We start from the raw sequence: 20,500 nt of genomic DNA, 5'->3' as shown, positions 1-20,500 counted from the left end.
AGATCGGAGAACATTGAAAGTGTTGAGTCTTGAGATAAAGCCAGTGTGTATATGTGGGCTTGTGCAGCGTTTTGCATACCACACCAGCAGTCTGTCTCCACCACCGAGGCCAGGGTAAGAGGAAAGGGCTCTGTAACTGCAGACTCAGCTCTGACAGGAGAGACCTGCAGCCCTGACGGATACTGCAACAGGCCACGGGCACCAAGAGAGTTTGAAGGCCCTCAGCTGGAAGGGTTGCGAGGATAATTCTGGAAATATCCATGCCTGCCTTGCACAATACCACGTGTTGGTTTCCAGTGCCGAGAACATGAGGCAGCATCCCCAGAATAGATCTCTGAAATGTGGCCTTAATTTTCGGTGGCTCTTTCCTTTGATTTTTTTTGTGGGTCATGCATTCGTGGAAGAATTGTGAGTCTGATGGAGGCCAAGAGATTCATTTGTCCAGCACATTATTGATTGGCCTACAGAATGCAATGCTAAGTAAGCCAGATCCAGGCTCTATTTTCAGAACCCTGCCTTCCAGTGAGAAAGCAAGACACCAGCCGTCTTCAAAAGTAAAACAATTAAGATGATGAGACTGTCACAGTGTGTATGGTGTCCCCACTGGGTCTAGAGGGTCAGGGTTTTTGTTCTAGTTTCCAGCGACCAGTGAGGGAGCATGCCAGGCAGCAGGAGCAGCAGGCGAGAAGGCTCTGAGATGAGAAGCTGAAGGTCAGACTGTCCAGAGACTGGAGGAGGCATAGGTGCCCAGATGGTGCTGTGGTTAAGCATTTGGCAGCTAACCAAAAGGATGGTATCGACCCGATGACTTCTCAGGAAAAAGATGTAGTATGCACTCCTCTGAAGATTGCACCCTAAGAAAGCCCGCTTAGGGCCGTTCTACTTGGTCACATAGGCTTGTAAAGAGTTTGCGCTGTTTCACTAGGGGCAAGGGGAGCCACAGAAGGGGTGGTGACATGGTTATTCTGCCCCTTTGGGGAATGGGGTCAGGGTAGATGGAAGGAGGAGAGTTTATCAGCGGAGCTGATAGGTGGGAATCGATCCGAGGTGTATGGAAGTTTTCAAATGTTCAGGGAGCAGTGCCTGCCTGGGTTGTCTGACCCGGAAGGTAGGTAATGGGTTGGAAGTGGGTGTGGACTCCTGAGCTGTCACTGCTGGACAAATGGAGAGGGACTGATAGAACACTTTAACTTGATGGGGCAACATAAACAAGGAGCCTTCAAAAAGTCCGTGGGAAAATGGCATGAAAGGATCCTGGCGTTTTCCCATGAGGTTTGAAAGCCCCCTCATAGTATTTGACAAATGCAGCACACGTTTACCGAGCGATGCCCGGGTCCCAGATGTGGAAGCCCTCATCATCTATCAGATTTCTTGGATATTGGGGCTCTTGGGTATTGGTGTCGCCATGGTCAGAGTTCATCATCTGGGTCCTGAGTGACAATATGGTGAGGGGAAGTAAAGACTTTTGTCCCCATTCAGGAAGCTGGCATGGGTTCGGTAGTCCAAATTGAATACCTTCCTGCTTACTCCTCCTCGCAGTTCCCGCTCATGGCAGGGCACCTGTGTGGGCCACTGCTTTAGGCAACTGTCCCATGCAAGGGGAGATTGCTGCCTGAACACAGGGGCATGACGCTGGATTCCCACCCTTTACAAAGTAGGATCAGGCCATCTTAAAAGAAATTTCCATCAACAAGGGTGATGAGATGAGTACAATGTGAATATATTTAAAGTAAAATGAAGCGAGGACGTTGGGAGAGCCAGTGGTGCCCTAGAATAACTTTCTCATGTATGCTGCAATACTCAATGTGAAATAATTTTGTCATGAAAGTCTTGCTTCTTTCACTCCCCTCCTCTTTTATTTCCAAACCCCGAACCAAACTCACTGCCATCAAGTCAATGCTGACTCACAGCGACCCCCTGTGGGTTTCCCAGACGTCAACTGTTGATGGCAGTAGCAAGCCCAGTTTTTCTCCCGAGGAGCTGCTGGTGGTTTCGAACTGTCGACCAAGTGGATGACAGCTCAATGTGTAACCATCACACGACCATGGCCCTTTAATATAAATTCTACTAATTAAAAGTAGACTTTTTCAAAATAAAGTTTTTATCAATGACGTCTTTCTTCCCATTAGTTACTATTCAATTTATGACCCCATTTTCAGTGACGTCAGCAATAAGGACTTCTTGTGCATGGATAAAACAGCCTGGTGGCACAGTGGCTGAGCACTCAGCTGCGAGAGCTCAGCCCTTTGAACCCATCAGACACTCAGTCTACTTCCATAGAGATGACCGCTTGGGGGACCTTCTGGGGCAGTTCTCCTCTGTGTAGAGGGCATCTAGGAGTCAGAATCCACGGGGCAGCAGTAGGGTGGGTACACGTACCGATGATTGCATTTGGGCTCAAGCCCAAGAGAGGGAGAGGCTCCCTATAGGTAGAGACCAAGAGATGGAAAAACTGAACTGGCGCCAGTTTGAGAGACATGAGTGTATTGGCGTGAGGGGCTTACAGACTGGGCCCACAGTACTGCAGCCAGTGGCAGCTGGCCAGCAGGAAAGGAGCCACATGGGAGGTCGTGGTGTAGGCTCTTTGTATACCAGTTGACAAATGACTTTGAGCGAGATAGGTTACACACCAGACTGTACGATATGTCAGGGTGTGGTATGCCTGTCTGTGGCAACGGGGGAGGGGAGGTCCTCTGGGTGAGCTGGGGGACAAACTGGGATTGCTGCTGAGCTGAAATGTGGCCATTTTGGACCATTAGCCATGGCCCCTGCAGAAGAATTGAGATGTGCATTTACAAGGAACTGAGAAATAAATCCACTCTCTAATGGAGCAGTATCTAAATGCATCTGGTATTTATAACAGAAACGATCTCTCATAGTTTGCCTTTAGGAATTCAGAGGGTGGGAGAAGATGAGAGGGCCTATTTAAGGAAGAAGGATGATCAAATTGAATGCCCTTTCACAAGTGTGATAAGGCTTGCAGAAAGCAACTCTTAGTCATTTGCTTTTTTGGCCTATGTGTGATCTGCAGGGCAATCAGCCCCTCAGTGGTTAGAACTGTGACCTTAAATCTGGACCGCTCCCTTTGCTTTTCAGGCTGCAAGTGGCTACCTCGTGGTGGTGTTTGTCTATGTGACGGAATTCATCGGCATGAAGTCTCGGACATGGGCATCTATCCATTTGCATTCTTTCTTTGCAGTAGGAATAATGGCAGTGGCTTTGACGGGCTACTTGGTCAGGACCTGGTGGCTCTACCAGATAGTCCTGTCCACAGTGACTCTTCCCTTTCTCCTGTGCTGTTGGATGCTCCCAGAGACACCCTTCTGGCTTCTCTCTGAGAAAAGATATGAAGAAGCACAGAAAGTGGTTGGTATGATGGCCAAGTGGAATAGAACACGCTCCTGTAAACTGTCCGAGCTTCTATCACTGGATCTAAATGGTCCTGCTGGCTGCAACCCCTCTGATGCAAAGAAGCATAATGTCTTGGATCTGTTTTGTGACTGGAACATTGCACTAAGAACCCTTACTGTTTGGCTCGTCTGGTTCACGGGGAGCTTGGGATTCTACTCGTTCTCCTTGAATTCTGTTAATTTGGGAGGCAGCGAATATTTAAACCTCTTCCTCATGGGTAAGTATTAAAGTATGTTTACATGTGCCAGTGAGGTCGAATTGCCTTGTTATCTTTTTGTGTGTTTTTCTTGTCTTTTCCTACCAGGGACAGATTGCCAGCTATCTCATGATGGACTCTTTTAGTAGTCGTATGCTGTAACCCACGTGTGTATTTACTTTTAAAACAATGCAAACAGCCCTGAGAAGCTTGTTCTCCCCACGCCCACTTGCCTGCTCTCCTTGCTGGCTTTCCACCTTCCCAGCCACCCCCACCCCGGAACTCCCTCCCACTGAGGTGACTTCTCAGACATTTGCCCTATAACCTCTTGGGACTCTTCGTACACCTTTCCACACATTTGTACATACCTGTAGATATGTCTTCTGTCTTAACATAAGTGAGGTCATTCATTCCATATCAGCCTTGGCAAATTTCTTTCTTTAAAAATTATACTATCCCTTGGAGGCTCTCTTCCATCTTTCTACTTTCAATAGGCTCAATTTAGAAGTTGCAGTCTGTGAAATAGCATTAAAATACACGCAGCATGTAATTTGAGTCAAACCGACTCAACAACACCTAACAACAACAATAACAACAACATGCAATCTATCTGGTTACACTGCTCTCATATTAGTAGTGGGTTAAAATGGCTTCAGATCTTGCTATCTCTTGAGACCTGACCCCTGAGGTCAGTCTACACCACACCAAACATTGGAGAAGCATTAGAAATGTCCATTTGTCCATCAGTTTAGATCAGTGGTTCTCAACCTTCCTAATGCCGCGAATCTTTAATACAGTTCTTCATGTGGTGGTGATCCCCCATCCATAAAATTATTTTCATCGCTATCTCATAACTGCGATTTTGCTACTGTTATGGATCTGTGAAAGGGTCATTTGACCCCCAAAGGGGTTGTGACCCACAGGTTGAGAACCGCTGGTTTAGAGAGATGTCACGCCTGGTCCTATGTAGTCTGCCTACATTTGATACTCCCCTCAGAAAACTTGGCACTTACATATCTAAAAATAGATGTCCTTCCTTCTCATTAGGGGCTGTGTTGACACGTGTCTGTTTTTAGTAAGAATTATGAAAGAAATTGTCATTTTAAGGAAAAACAACTTTACTCTCTTTTTGGAAAGAGTAGATGGGTCGGGGCGGGGAAGATATATTGGCAAGATTGTAGAGAGAGCTGTGTTGACCTCAGACCTTCTCGATGTCAGTTTTAGAAGTGACAGCAGATTGCCAGGGCAGAGAAACAAGTGGCAGCAGGTCAGTTGTGGCATGAAGAAACTCAGAAACTGGGCTTTGGGGTCTTTATGACACGCTTTTAAACTTTGAAGGTGATTTCCATTTTCGAGAACCCAGGCAACCTCATAAATATCAACATGCGGCCAAAGACAAATATGTGCATAGTTTCATATCCCCTCCTGATTTTGTGTTTCACCTCATTATCCTTCCCCACGAGTGCCCTGGCAGATGCGTCTAGTCAATCCTTGTGTGCTATGGCACGTTTCTGGAGCCTGGGGGTGTAGAGGGTACATGTTGGACTGTGGCCCGCGGTTGGCGGCTGAGAACCACCAGCAGCTCCCGGGAGAAAGGCTGGGCTTTCCGCTCCCGCGAACAGTTACCATCTCAGAAACCCACAGGGTTGCGATCCGTCAGCACTGACTCGGTGGCAGTGAGTTTGTTAGCGCTATGACCTGTTTGGACAAGTTGTCATCGCCTGAGATGGTTGGGTGGCACTTTCAGTTATATTGTTGTGCCACCTACAACTGATAAACACTGCGCTGTCTTCACGAGATAGCCTCCGTGTTCACGTGGCTGTAGGGGCGGGTTGGTGGTTCAAGTGATTAGAGGGAGCATGCAAATAAAATGAAGACAGGGATGGTGTGCTGGCCGCATCCCCAAAGGGTGGGCCCTTCCGCTTATACCATTTAGATCAGAGGCATAAACCACATTCACTGCCATTGAGGGGACGCTGACTCATAGCGACTCTGTAGGACAGGGTAGAACTGTCCCTGTGAGTTTCTGAGACTGTCAGTGTTTACGGGAGCAGAAAGCCTCCTCTTTCTCCTTAGGATTGGCTCATGGTTTCGAACTGCTGACCTGTGGTTAGTAACCACTTCACTACCAGGGCTCATAGCAGCATCCTGAAACACGAACTCGAATAAAACCCGTGTATTGTACCCTACACGTCTTCCGGCCATTTTATAGTTGCTGCCCAGCTTTGCAAGAGTCAGGAGATTGCCTGGTGGCTGTGCATGCAGTTCTGAGTCAGACATGGGGGGCTGGGCTCGGGGGCTGCATGCAGACAGGGAGTGGGACTTGCATGGGACCTTACTTCCAAACCCCAATCGTTCACTTGACTCCAATAACTGAATCTTAGTTTAAAAATCATAATCCAGCTTTGCACTCGTTTGTTCCTGGAAAGTTCTCTGTTCAAATGCACCTAGTGGCTCTGAGGGAGAGCAGGCCTGGTAACCCGCTCTGTAAAGATGGCAGCCAAGGGGACTCTGTGGGAGAGTTGTCCTCTGTAACGCTTGCAGTGGCATGAATGCAGATCAACCCAAGGACATAAGACAGCAATAACCACCCCCACCACTACACACACACACACACACACACACACACACACACACACACACGGCTCTTTGGGGTATCCTTATTTATTTGGTCCCCAAAAGCACTTGATTAGCTAAAAACGAAGAAAAAGAGAGTAGAATACAGTGATAGATGTATGAAAATAAAAACCAAGAACTCACTGCTATCAAGTCTATGACAACAACAATCTTACAGGATAGGGTAGAACTGCCTCGTGGGTTTCCAAAACTGCCACTTTATAGGCGTAGAAAGCCTCATCTTTCTCCCTGGGAGGGGCTGGTGGTTCCAGACTGCTGACCTGCGGATTGTAGCCCCAAGTATCACCACTACGTCACCAGGGCTCCTGATACAGGTCCAAGGAGGCTTCAAAAAAGTATCTTTTCGTTCTGTTCTCCTGTACACTTATTGAAACACCTCGTATATATTCTGGACCCTACAGTGGGGTGTGTCCTACCTTGGGAACAGCTGCAGCCTTTTCTTCTGGAGCTGTTTGTGTTCCACTTAATGGGGGGGCCCAGCACCTTCTCTCAAAGGGTTGCCTTTACCTGAGTCAGTTCTTTTCTGAGTAACTATAACCGATGCTCAATAGATCATGTTAACCCAGAAACTAGGCCTCCACTTCCATGATGTGCTACAGAACTGCAGAGATATAATGGACCCCCGCCCCCACCCCGCATCAAGCACACAGGCACACCACCCCTGAAGGGAGCCGTGGCAGTGGCCTGCGGCCAGACCAGCTGTAGGAGGAGGGACAGTTGTAGCACTGTGGCTTGTGTGGAGCTCTGAGCTGGTGACGTGTGGACATTGGTTGAGTTGAAAGAGCTTTCTGCTTGGTTCTGGCTGGTAGCGTTAAAGCTTTGTTTTTCTGGAACTAATCTTCAAATGTTGGTTTTACAGGAAGGGTTTTGAATCAGACTATGGACTTAGGGACCTGGTGCCTAACTTTTTGTTGCAAGAGAGTACAATCCCTTGTCCTCTAGAAGAGTCACGTTAGATTTTAAAATGCTTGCCCTTAGGCCTAACATTTACTAAGCGGTTACCAGTCGTTCAGGAGCTTTAGCAGATACTCTGCCTCAGTTCTACCGTGCATCGTGATGGCACTGGGATGACTCTGAGCTGATTCTGGCTCACAGTGACCCCACTTCACAGAGGATGGCTGCCCCATAGGGTTTCCTTGGCTGTCTCTTTAAGGAGGCAGATGCATACAGACCCCACATCAAAAGTAAGCAGTGTGGTCTTAGTTAATTCATTCCACAGGCCTGCCCTTCAGACACAGAGGTGTGTCCTTGGGGAGCTGACAGAGCCCATCCCAGTCATAGTGACCCTACAGGACAGGGTCGAACTCCCCCCATGGGTTTCTGAAAAGGTAACTCATTCCAGAAGTAGAAAGCCTCATCTTTCTCTTGCAGAACAGCTCGTGTGTTTGAACTGCTAGCCTTTTGGTTAACAGTTGGACACAGTGGCCAGTGCCTGGCTGTTACATGAGCATTAGTTCCTTTCAGAGGGAATGTTCCCCCTTTGGGTGAATTTACTGGAGCACATCTTGCTGCCGTGCAGGCAGGCCTTTGGGGAGTGCTCCGACGACCCTGGAGGCAGGGAGAGAGCTGGTCTTGCTTTTGAGTGGTTGGTGAGAAGACGGGGCCTCCTGTGTGGCTGGGTGCCACAGATGAAAGGGCCCTTTCGTGGTGCTAACAGTTTGCTCTGGGCTATGAATGGGAAGGTTATAGTTGTGCTGCAGAAGAAAGGCCTGGAGCTCTGCTTCCACCAAGATTCCAGCCTAACTTTCCTCGAGTTCTTAAATGCCCCCCCCCCCACTATCATGATCCCAATCCACCTTACCAATCTGGCTAGACCAGAGGATGTACACTGGTACAGATAGGAACTGGAAACACAGGGAATCCAGGACAGATGACCCCTTTAGGACCAGTGGTGAGAGTGGCGATACCGGGAGGGTGGGGTAGAAAGGGGGAACCGATAACAAGGATCTACATATAACCTCCTCCCTGGGGGATGGACAACAGAAAAGTGGGTGAAGAGAGACATCGGACAGCGTAAGATATGGCAAAACAATAATAATTTATAAATTATCAAGGGTTCATGAGGGAGGGGGGAGTGGGGAGGGAGGGGGAAAATGAGGTGCTGATACCAAGGGCTCAAGTAGAAAGCAAATGTTTTGAGAATGATGATGGCAACAAATGTACAAATGTGCTTGACACAATGGATGCATGTATTGTGATAAGAGTTGTACGAGTACCCAGTGAAATGATTTAAAAAAAGAAAAAGATTTCAGCCTAGAAAACCCTACAGAGCAGTTCTACGCCATAATGTCTGGGGTTGCCTTCCCTGTTTTGACAGGTGCAGTGGAAATTCCTGCCTACGTCTGCATATGCTTTGGGATGGACAAGGTGGGGAGAAGGAACGTCCTGGTCCTCTCCCTTATCTCAAGTGCGCTGATCTGCGCTGTAATGATGATGATCCCCCAGGTGAGACACAGTGATTTCACGGCTCATTCTCTTTGGGAATGGTTAGTTACACTCGATCACGGCAGCTGGGTGGGTGGGTTTCATCGCTATTAAAATAAGCACAAAGACCAAGTGAAGTACATGGAGAGAAGCACATATGGAATATTTTAATGTGTGTGTGTGTGTGTTTAACAAGGTTGTTTGGCCCCATTATATTGGCAAGAGGAGCCCTGGTGGCGCTGAGCTTAAAACACTTGTCCACTAAACCAAAGCTCACTGGTTTGAATTCTCCAAGTACACCACAGGATGTGGCGATCTGCCTCCATCAAGGTTAAGGCCTTGGGAGTCCTGTGCTATGTCCCACTCTGTCCTATGGAGCTGCTAGGAGTTGGACTTGGTTGGAAGGCAGTAGGTGTACATAAGCAGTGCGTGTTCCTTGTAGAAAATGTGTTTTTTTAAATAATAAAAACAACTAATCCTGCTTCTAGGAATTAGCAGTATTGCATGCTGTGAAGAAAAATAATCTTGAGTAAGAAAAGGAGATGATGCTTTCCAGTGATTCTGGCTATAGGCAGCTGACTGTGTACAAAGAGGGTAGAAGCAACCTTAAAGGGCAGGGCCAAATTGTTTCTGCATTGAGAAAGACAGGAATTTCCTTTTTTATTTTGCGTTTTAAAAAGTCACAGGTTTACTGACATATAATTCACACATCACACAATTCAATGGTTTAAACATAATAGAGAGTTGCACAATCATCACCACAAACAATTTTAGAACATTTTCTTCTTCTGCCTTGTATTTATTATTGCCAGCTCCCCATTTGTCCCAAACTCCCTGCTATAACCTAAGAAACTATTAATCCACTAACTGTCTCTATAGATAAAGTGGTCCCAGATTTTATATAAAGAAGAACATAACAAACCCAGCAATAAAGCAGAGGAAATAAAGCAGAGGAAAACCTCAATCAAAAAGAGAGCAGAAAGAATGACAACTAGTACACATTTAAAGTGGTTCAGAAGGAAGACCAAATGCTAAGGTGTTGAATCGTAACGGAACGACACCTGCATCAGTCCACTTTCTAATACACCCCCCCCACCTTGCTCGAGAGGCTCTTCACATCCCTGTCCATGGTCAGAGGGGGTCACCCGAGGCTTACTCCTCATGGGACCCTTCTAGTGGATTTTGGATGCCATCCTCAGTCTTCTGCAAACTGGCTGCTCAGGATTTCCTCTTAATTAATTAAATAATTAAAGTATTTTTCTCTAATTAATTTTGTTCTCTTGGTATTGTTCTTAGAGCACCCGGAAGTATTACTAGTAAGAAAATAATATATTACTGCCTTAAAAGGTTAGCAAAAACAAGCAGGAATGTTCTTTTGCAAGCAAATAACTATCTGAAGATTTTTTCAATATGAATGAAGATGCTGCTGGTTGTTCTAACAGATACATCCCCAACTCTCAGGGACTTAACATAATAGACGTTTATTTCTCACTCATAGAAAGTTTAAGATGGACGTACTTGGTTCAGTGGGAGTAGGAAGGTTTCTCAACTCCAGGCAGTCACTCAGGGACTCAGGGGGACTGAAGTGCTGCCATTCTCAACCCAGGAATCCAGAAGGCAAGGAGGAGGAGATAGGGGAGGGGAGAAGAGGGAAAGTGAGTGGTGTTTGTGGGCCAGGCTTGACGGGAAACAGCAGAAACCGAGTTAGAGAGACTGAGAGGGTTCTGAGAAGGTTTGTGATTGAGAGATGCTTCCGTGCTGCCGCCCACCCTTCCAAGGTTGCACTAATGGCCCAGCGCCCACTGCCTAATGACTGCAGCTCACAGGACAATGTATTTTTAGGGTTCCTTAGTGCACAGCCCGGTGGTCTGTTTGTTTCTCTTTTTCTTCCTTTTCTCCCTCCTGCCCTCCCTTCTGTCCTTCACACCTTCCTTTTTGAAGTTGTTTTTTCTTAATTGTGGCAAAATACATATAGTACAAGGTTTATTATTTAGACAGCTTCAAGGGTCCAGTGGTAGGAATGGTATCCACATTGCTGTGCAATCATCAGCCCTCTTTATCTTAAAACCTCTTTCATCACCCCAAACAGAAGCTCCATACAAGCTAAGCAACCACCCCCACTTCCCTTACTCATAGAAAGTTTAAGATGGACGTACTTGGTTCAGTGGGAGTAGGGAAGGTTTCTCAACTCCAGCCCCAGCCCCACAGACCACTAATCTACTTTCTATCCAGACACTTCATAGCAGTGGGATCGCAATAGATAGCCTTTTGTGTCCGGCTTATTTCACTTAACAATGCTGTTAAGACTCATCCCTGGTGTAGCTGCTATCAGAACTTCACTTCTCTTCATCAAAACCAGCATAGTATTCCATTGTAGGCACCCACAGTCTTCTTTGGTGGACATTTGGATCATTTCTACTGCGTTAGTCTGGGTTGACTAGAGAAACAAATTCAGAGTCATTCGTATGTGTACAAGAAAGAGTTTTATATAAAGAGTAACTGTATTTTGAGAAAACATCCCAACCCAGTCCAGAGCAAGTCCATAAGTCTGATATTAGCCCAGATGTCCAATATCAGTCTGTAAATTCCTCTTCAGACTCACGAAACACATGCAATGACACCAAATGCAGGATGAGCACAGGCCAGTGGGTGGGAAGTATTGTAGATCCAGTGGTGATAGTAGCATCTCAGTGCTGGCGTGGGTCTCCACGTGGCTCCTCCAGCTCCAGGGATCTAGCGCCGTGGCTCCATGTGACTTGTCAACAGGAATGTCTCCCAGGGAGTCGAAGCAGAGAGAGTGTGTGTCCTGCCTCCAGCGAGCTGTTTATCTCTGTGGTGCCTCCAAATGAGGTCATCAAGCTGCGACCTGATTGACAGGCTAAACTCCACCCCTTCACTCTTAATAGTCTCAAATTGGCACCAGATTATGTAAGCGCCATACTCTAAGGCCGCTGTAACACAAGTACTACCAGTGGATGGCTTTCACCTTCTCGATAAGGCTACAGTGAACATTGGAGAACCGGTCTGGTCTGTGTGAGTCCAGCTTTCAGTGATTTTGTGGTATACAATTGGTGTGATCTGAGTTTCTGCAGTTACTTTATGTTCAGTTTTTTACAAAATCTTAGCCTTTTTTCCCCTTCTTATTTTACAAATCAAGTCTTCCTAGATTAGGGGCAGGTATTCCTCAAATCTCCCCCTCACCCCCATCTAATTTCATAAAGAAGGAAAGCTTTTTACAAAATAAATTTCAATGGAAAAAATGAAACCCTCATTGGTTCTAAAAAATACTGGAGGACTTAGAAGAAATTTTAAAGTTTTAATTTTAAGGATTTTATATTTTAAAAAATATATATCAGAATGTTCTATTTTTCTAATACCCCCCTCCCCCGTGCCCCAGGATTATCATATTTGGGGCGTGGTGGCAGCTATGGCTGGCAAGTTTGCCGTCGGCGCAGCGTTTGGCCTGATTTACCTTTACACAGCAGAGTTGTACCCAACCGTCGTCAGGTACGTTTTTGTTGTTTTCCGGTGATCTTTCACTCATGTATCTCTCATTTGCCCCAGGAATACGAGTGTTTTCTTTCCATCAAAGTCAGAGTGCTGAGGTAGGGTGAGTTTGAGTAGGATGCTATTTCTGACTCGGAGGCTATTACAGTGACCAAGTGGTTACGAGTGGGGCTGCTAACCACAAGGTTCAAAAGTTCAAAACCACCAGCAAGAGAAAGATGAGGCTTTCCACTCCCGTTGAGTTACCGTTGTGGGAGCTCACAGGGTGGTTAGGCCAGGTTAACTAGAGACACAAGTCCAGTGACATTCATCTTCTTATAAGAAAGAGCTTTGATATAAAGAAGTGATTAAAGATCAAGAAAGGGCCAACTCAAGTCCATAAATCCGATACTAGTCCATTAGTCCCTCTTCAGACTCACGCAGGCACATGCAATGATGCCGAATGCAGGAAGGTCACAGGCTGGTAGGTGCAGCGTCGTGTGGATCCAAGTTCAGTGGAAACATGGCAGGACTCCAGCAGCTCTCAGGGTCAATGGCACAGCCCAAGAATGCAAAGTGAGAGAGCTGCAGAGAGAGACAGAGGCAGAGAGAGACAGCAGTTCCCAGGGTCTTCCTCATGAGAAGACTATACTCCCAAGGAGACAGCATCGGGCTGTGGCCTGATTGACAGGTTGGATTCCTCCCCTAGACATCTTCAAGTTGGCACAAAATAACGACCTACCACACAGGGGCAGTTCTACGGTGTCCTATAAGGTCACCATGAGCAGGCATAGATTCAGTGGCAGTGAGTTTTATGTGTCATTAGTAAAGACATTCAAAAATCACTTTGCTATAGAACTCTATTATCCTAAAGCTAGGAGCCCTGGTGTCCTAGTGCGGCTGCTCACTGTGAAGTCAGCAGTTGGAATCCACCGTCTTCCCCTGACGAGGAACACTTAGAGTCTCGGAAACCCACAGGGGCAGTTTACCCTACCCTACAGGGTCTGGGTGAGTTGGTATCGACTCAATGGCAGTGAGATAGGGTTGCTTTGATTGGAGTCATAGCAAGTGAGTGAAATCCTAAAACTACTTAAAATCTCAAATACTTCCACCAGCTTCCCATTTGACACAAGGCTAGATTTCTCAGGGTATGTCTTTTATGTTGTAGATGTCAGTAGTCCACCCAAAGGAAGCAAGGCCTTCTGAACAATCAGCCCTTGAAAACCCGACAGAACACAGTTCTCCTCTGGCGCCCAAGGGGCTGCCCTGACTCAGCACCCCCCACTCCATGATGACCGGCGGTGTTTGTTGCTTGCAGGTCGCTGGCTGTGGGCAGTGGCAGCATGATGTGCCGTGTGGGGAGCATCGTGGCCCCGTTCTGCGTGTACCTCACGAGCATTTGGATCTTCATGCCACAGGTGGACCCCCTCCCCCATTCACAAGCCTCAATCATAGTCTGTCTTCATTGTTTGCATTTATGTGTTTGTCTTGAACATGAACTCTTACAGTGAAGGGAATTTGAGATCCCCACAGCAGCCTAGTCCAGCAAACCATTTCTCTAGCCTTGTGTACCACCGTGTTGTTATTTATTCATGTTTTTCATCACATAGACAGATGAATAACAGTATCCGTGACATTGTGGGTGTTTGTTATCTAAGGCCGCTATAACACAAATACTACCAGTGGATGGCTTTTACCTACAGAAATATATTCCCTCCCAGTGTAAGAGGTCAGAAGTTCTAATCCAAGGCTACTCTAGGGGACAGTTTTTCTCTGACAATTCTGAAGGAAGGTCCTTGTTCCCTTTCAGCATCTGTGAGCCTCACATCCTTGGCTATCTCCATGTGGATGGATTGGCATCAATATCCCCCTGGATTCTCAGCCCAGGGACCCTGGGTCCAAAGGTTGTGATCAGCTCAGCTCTCTTTTCTAGGCTGTACTGAGAGCCCCCTCTCTTTCTCCATTTATCTCTGGTAAGGTAAAAAGTGATGCAGGCCCAACCCTAGAGTGATACCCCTTACATGGGGACTGGAACCGGAGTGAGGGTATTGTATCCACCATTATCACCTTTAAACTACCTGGCTGATTCGAGCAAATCACAGGGGATGGTTGCCTTCTTACAGAGCTTCTGACAGCCACGGCCCAGCTGAGCTGACAAACTTTTTGTTGGGACACAGTTTCCTCTATGACTGTGTCAAACTAGTTATATGTTTTTCTAAGATACATTAAAACAATCTCACAAGTCATAAAGCAAAATATTTGGCACCAGCTTAACTCACCCTGGGAATTCCAGAACACTTCATTGTGCTCCTGCAAAACCTGCACATGGATCAAGAGGCAGTTGTGGGGAGGGCTGGAGAGAGAATTCAATAGATCACAGCTCTCATCTAATGCCTATACTGCTATCCCCATTGTACAGACGAGGATACTGATGTGCAGACAAGAACTACTCACCTTGAGGGTCATACAGCTAGAAGTGACCACAAATACCGCTGCCTTTACCACAAGTTAAAACAAATACAAAACTCAACCGGACGTACAAAGGGAATGCATGGAAGGAGCCCCTCCTCCACCTGACTCCCGTTCCCAAGATGCCCCCTGTCAACCGGGGCTTGGGTGTTCTTGCAGGAATATTCTGTGACTGTGCTGCCACCTTTGGGTGCAACCGATGCTGCTTGCTTTTACTGGGTAAAAAATAAAATTTAAAAGTTCTCATTGTGGTTGTTTATGAGTGTCCAGCAGCTAGAGAGCAAGTGCTTTCATCCTGGGGAACAGAAACACTAACCTAGAAGACAAGATCAGCTTTCACTTTCTCTTCGGGAGAGGAGCCCGTGTTCTGATGCTGCTGTTACCAACCAGTGTCTTGTAGTAATCTCAAAGAATTGGGCACCAAAGCCATATCCTTTTTTGTTCATAGGGCCATTTGTTGTTGCTGTTAGGTGCCATCGAGCCAGCTCCCACTGACAGTGACCTTGTATGTGACAGTGTGTGCAACACCGTGCCATCCTCACGATCCACGGTGCGTGAGCCCTCTGCTGCCACCATTGTGTCCATCCGTCTCACTTCTTTACTAATCAAGAGACTGCTCCCCCTGACAGCATGCCCCAATAGGCCGGGTGAAGTCTCGCCAGGCTCGTTTCTAAGAAGTACCGTGGCTGTCCTTCCACAAGAGATTTGCCCATTCTTCTGGCAGTCCAGGCCATGGTCAACATTCTTTGCCAAGCCCACAGTTAAAGGCATCTGTTCTTCTTCAGTCTTCCTCAGTCATGGCTCAGCTAGCTTGCTTTCTTTTTTCAGTTTTAGGACGTTTTATTCAATCTTGTACTTACTGTTAGCTGCCCACTTCCCCACAACCATCCCAACACCGCCCCCCCTGCCAGGTATGTTGTTGTTCATTTGTTTTTAATGATTTCTGTCAATGAGATCCAGGAGAGTAAACCTGTAGAGACAGCAATTGGGTAAACCTGACTTAAACGGTTAGAATTTAGTCAATGGATCTGCCCTCTACTACACTCTGGGATTGATCTGGTTTTTAATATTTTCTGTTTTGTTTCTTTTCTTTCTTTTTTTACTAATCATTTTATTGGGGGCTCATACAACTCTTATCACAATGGATCCATCCATCCATTGTGTCGAGCACATTTGTACATATGTTGCCATCATCATTCTCAAAACATTTGCTTTCTACTTGAGCCCTTGGGATCAGCACCTCATTTTCCCTTCCCTCCCCACCCCACTTCCTCATGAACCCTTGATAATTTATAAATTATTATTTTGTCATATATTACATTGTCTGACATCTCCCTTCACCCACTTTTCTGTTGTCCAACCCCCAGGGAGGGGGTTATATGTAGATCCTTGTGATTGGTTCTTCCTTTCTACCCCACCTTCCTTCCACCCTCCCGGTATCACCCCTCTCATCACTGGTCCTGAAGGGATCATCCGTCCTGGATTCCCTGTGTTTCCAGTTCCTATCTGCACCAATGTACATCCTCTGGTCTAGCTGGATTTGTAAGGTAGAATTGGGATCATGATAGTGGGGTGGTGGTGTGGTGGTGAGGAAGTATTTAGGATCTAAAGGAAAGTTGTATGTGTCAGTTGCTACATTGCACCCTGACTGGCTCATCTCCTCCCCAAGACCCTTCTGTAAGAGGATGTCCAGTTGCCTACAGATAGACTTTGGGTCCCCACTTCCCCTCATTCATGATGATATGTTGTTGTTTTTTTCTTTGATGCCTGCCTGGCTCAGCTTTCACACGCATACGTGACCGTCAATGATGCTGTGGCTTAGGTCAAGCCCACGTTGGTTTTCAAGGTGACATCTTTCTTTGTCACACTTTAAAAAAAGTCTCTTGCAGTAGATTTTCCTGATGCAATGTGTTATTTGTTTTCTTGACTGCTACTTCCATGGGTTTTGATTGTGGATCCAAGTAAAATGAAATCCTGGACAGCTTTGCTCTTTTCTCCAGTTACCATAATCTTGTTTTGTGGTCCAGTTGTGAGGATTTTTGTTTTCTTTATGTTGAAGTATATGTAGTGCACATTGAAGGCTGACTTTGAGCTACATCAGTAAGTGTCTCAAGTCCTCTTCACTTTCGGCAGGCTAGATTGTGTCATCTGCTTATCACAGTTATTAATGAATCTTCCTCCAATTTTTCTTCATGTTCTTCTTCTCCTTCCTTCATATTAATCTCCCTCCAACTTATTCTTCAACATATAGTTCAACTTCCTAGATTACTTACTCAGAGAAAATATTGAATAAGTATGGTAAAACTATGCGAGCCTAATGCACACCTTTGCTGATTTTAAACCATGTAGTATTTCCTTGTCTACTTGCACTACACCTCTTGGTCTATGAACAGGTTCCATTTGAGCACAATGAACTGTTTTCAAATTCTCATTCTTTGTTATTCATAGTTTGTTATGATCCACACCGTTGAAGGCCTTTGTATAGCCAGTAAAACACAAGTAAACATCTTCCAGGCATTCTCTGCTTTCAGCCAGGATCCACCTGGCATTGGCAATAGTATCTCTTGTTTCACAGCCTCTTCTGTATCTGACTTGAATTTTTGACAAGCACTGCTGATGTACTGCCACAGCCATTTCTAAGTTGGTTTCAGCAGGATTTGCTTCTCTGTGTTGTTCATGATATTAATTGATAATTGCTGCATTCCGTCAGAGCACTTTTCTTTGGGATGGGCAGACATGGGGATCCCTTCCAGTCAATGGGCCGTGGAGCTATCATCCAGATTTCTTGGCATATAGGAGTAGGACCTGCTGGTCGGACCACCTCAATTGGTGTTTTATTAATTCCTGGAGATTTTAATGCCTTCAGCGCAGCTTGATCTTTTTCCTTCATTTCTTTTGTTCTCAATCATATGCTACTTCTGAAATGGGTGAACACGGACCAATTCTTTTTGGTCCAGGGACTCAGCATTCTTTTTTTTTTTTTAATCATTTTATTAGGAGCTCATACAACTCTCATCACAATCCACACATACATCAATTGTGTAAAGCCCATTTGTACATTCATTGCCCTCATCATTCTCAAAACATTTCTTCTCCACTCAAGCCCCCGGCACCAGGTCCTCATTTTTCCCCTCCCTCCCCGCTCCCCCCTCCCCCATGTGCCCTTGATAATTTATAAATGGGTAATTTTGTCATATCTGGCCCTGTCCGATGTCTCCCTCCACCCACTCTTCGGTTGTCTGTCCCCCAGGGAGGAGGTCACATATAGTTCCTTGTAATCGGTTCCCTCTTTCCTACCCATTCTCCCTTTACTCTATTATTTCTGTTGCACACACAGGGAAATGAAGGCCCAGAGAAGCGAACATAACTTTCCCAAGGTCGCATGAGTCACAAATGGCAAAACCCAGGCAGTGAGAATGGCGCTTGTAAGAGGGTTAGGCCTTCACCTTAGTGAGAAACACTTTGGGTTTTCATGAAAAGAAAATTTAATTAATTAAAGGTAGACATGGAAAAGGGGTTTTATTTTTTAAAGAGCTGAAACACACAAAAAGAAAATAGACAAAACTATCAAAACTCACTGATATGCAATGACTAAAACCAAATGAACAGATTTCTAAACAAATGGCTAGCAGTGAGGGAAGAGTGAAAAGGGTATTTGGGGGCAGATTACGCATTAAGCAAGGTTGAGATGAACGAACTTACTAATTGGTTGAGCGACATGGTTCATGACTGGTGGGGAAGTAAGCACAAATAAAGGTGACTGCTAACCTAAAGGTTGGCAGTTCAAACGCACCAGCCATTCCAGGGGAGAAAGCGGAGGCCACCTGCCCCCCTAAAGATGATTGCATCAGAAGCCTTATTAGGGCCATTGAGAATCCACCTACCAACTGTGGATTTGGCTTAGTTTTTATTGTTGTTGAACTTGTTTGTTGGGTACTGATACTGAAACATGACAGTGTCAGCAAGGAAAAGAGAGAGAGAGAGCCCTTGGGGAGGAGGTCAGAGGTGTGGAGAGGAGGGATCTATCTGGCCAGGGAGAAGGAGAAGAGAGGAGAGAAGAGGGGAAGGGAGGAGAGAGGAGACGGGAGGGAGGGAGGGCTTGGGGGGATGTTCCATTTGGGTTTTGTAGGATGTGGGGAGCTGGCCACATAGGTAGGGGATCAGCCTCTCTTCTTAGAATAAGGAAGACTGTGAGTTATGGGTCTATCTAACAGCCTGATTGATCTTACTGCCAACCTACAAAGATAAATTCAGCCCCACCTTGGAGCGTCTATTTATTTTCCAGTTTGCTCTTATCCTTTCTCAGCACTTTTCAGCACCAGACAGGTCTTTTCTCCTGGCATTTCTGGGCCAGTGGATGCGCCGCCTGCATCCTGAGACCCAGACAATGGTTTTTAAAAGCCTTTGGAACAGCACTGTAAATGCTCCTCCTGCCTCTGGGTTCTGCTTACTCATGGATTTCTCAGAATGAGGTTATCAGCGGTTTACAAAAGGACGAAACAGACGCTCTTCCCAGGGCTCATCGCTGGACTGCGGTGGCCTCGCCTTACTTACACTCTGCAGTTCATGCTTCTCCTTCTCCGAGGCCTTGCAGCAGCAAGTGTGTGGATTGATCAGTAAAACCATGCCTTGGTTTATCTTTATGGGATTTCCCAGGCAGTACATTTTGAACTTAAACTTACTTGCAGTCCAGCCTAAGTAACCCAAAGTCTCACCCAAGAAGGAGAACAACCGTTCGGTCATCTTGCCCTCTCCAAAGGGTCCAGACACGATGATTTTCAGAAAAGCGTTTTTGTTTCTTGATGTATCATTTACTTTTTATGATGGAATCTTTCCCTTTTCTAGCTGGTTGTTGGAATTGTGGCCTTTGTGAGTGGAGTGCTGACTCTGAAGCTTCCAGAAACCCTCGGGAAGCCCCTGGTGACAACTTGGGAAGAGGCGTGGAGTCTGGAATCCGGAAAAGATAGCAGTTCGGGCAAATTATGCCCCACACCCAATAACATTGCGTTGGAAAAAAGAGACATGCTTGACGCAGGGGATTCTGGTCTCTGAAGAAAGGTGCTGTATGTGCCGTCCAGCACCTCAGATACTGTTTACAGATCAATGCCTTTTGTGTTAGAGGAGTATCACTCTCATCTCCGGCATGCTGTTCTGTATCTTTTCTTGTAAGAAAAAAATTCTTAAAATTGTTTTGCACAAGTAAAAGAAATAAAAACCAAGCTGAGAGTTCTCGTTTTTTAAAACGCCATGCACTTACTGCCGCGAAGGCTTTTCTGAGTTTGCTCCTCGGCGTCATGGATTCCAGCACTTGACCTCCACCAGGACCAAGGAGTCCTTCTCCCCCAGGGGCCTGCCCTCTGAGGAAGGGGGTGGGAGAACGTTCTTCTTTTGACACAGCCCCTTGAAGATTCTGTTTGTCCTTCCTTCTCTTCCTGGGAGAATCCGAGCCCTACCTCCAAACCTGACTCAGAAACGCCCTGCCAGCAAAGGCTTGTCTTCATCATGGAGCTTAGTAACTGCTGTGGTCGGGCGCCAAGGAGTCGGTGCCGGCCCATCGGGACCTTAAGCCCCACAGAAGGAAACCCTGCCGGTTCTCCGCCACCACTCACAATGGTTCCTAAGCCTGAGCCCGTTGTCGCAGCCACGGTGTCAGTCTTCCGAGGGCCTTCCTCCCTTTCACTGCCCTCCACTTGACCGTGGGTGTTGCGTTTCTCCAGGAACTGGACTCTCCTGAGAGCATGTCCTGTCCCCACCCACAGGAACGTCAACGCAGACCCCGGAGGAGGGAGTGGGAATTGAGGGGAACAAGAGACACGAGAAATGGAGACAAGACAGTATTCTGATCAAGTCTCTCTTTATTGAGTGAAAGGTTGCAGC

General features: G+C 46.4%; 1 protein-coding gene across 1 annotated transcript in view; it reads left to right on the top strand.

Annotated features, from left to right (window-relative positions):
- The window catches only part of SLC22A16 (solute carrier family 22 member 16), a 141,311-nt gene extending 121,469 nt beyond the window's left edge, over positions 1–19,842 (top strand). The window contains exons 5-9 of the mRNA XM_045294670.1: positions 3,097–3,628; positions 8,562–8,689; positions 12,066–12,175; positions 13,473–13,572; positions 19,469–19,842. Coding sequence (XP_045150605.1) covers positions 3,097–3,628; positions 8,562–8,689; positions 12,066–12,175; positions 13,473–13,572; positions 19,469–19,675 — 1,077 coding nt within the window. The 3' untranslated portion in view covers positions 19,676–19,842. The remainder of the gene's footprint in view (positions 1–3,096; positions 3,629–8,561; positions 8,690–12,065; positions 12,176–13,472; positions 13,573–19,468) is intronic.
- The last annotated feature ends 658 nt before the right edge of the window (positions 19,843–20,500 follow it).

Source organism: Echinops telfairi, unplaced genomic scaffold, assembly GCF_000313985.2.
Source record: "Echinops telfairi isolate 266 unplaced genomic scaffold, ASM31398v2 ScPeMD7_3533;HRSCAF=4204_0, whole genome shotgun sequence".
NCBI classification, from domain to species: domain Eukaryota; kingdom Metazoa; phylum Chordata; class Mammalia; order Afrosoricida; family Tenrecidae; genus Echinops; species Echinops telfairi.
Note: the sequence above shows the minus strand (reverse complement) of the source record. Positions and strands in the feature narration are given on the sequence as shown.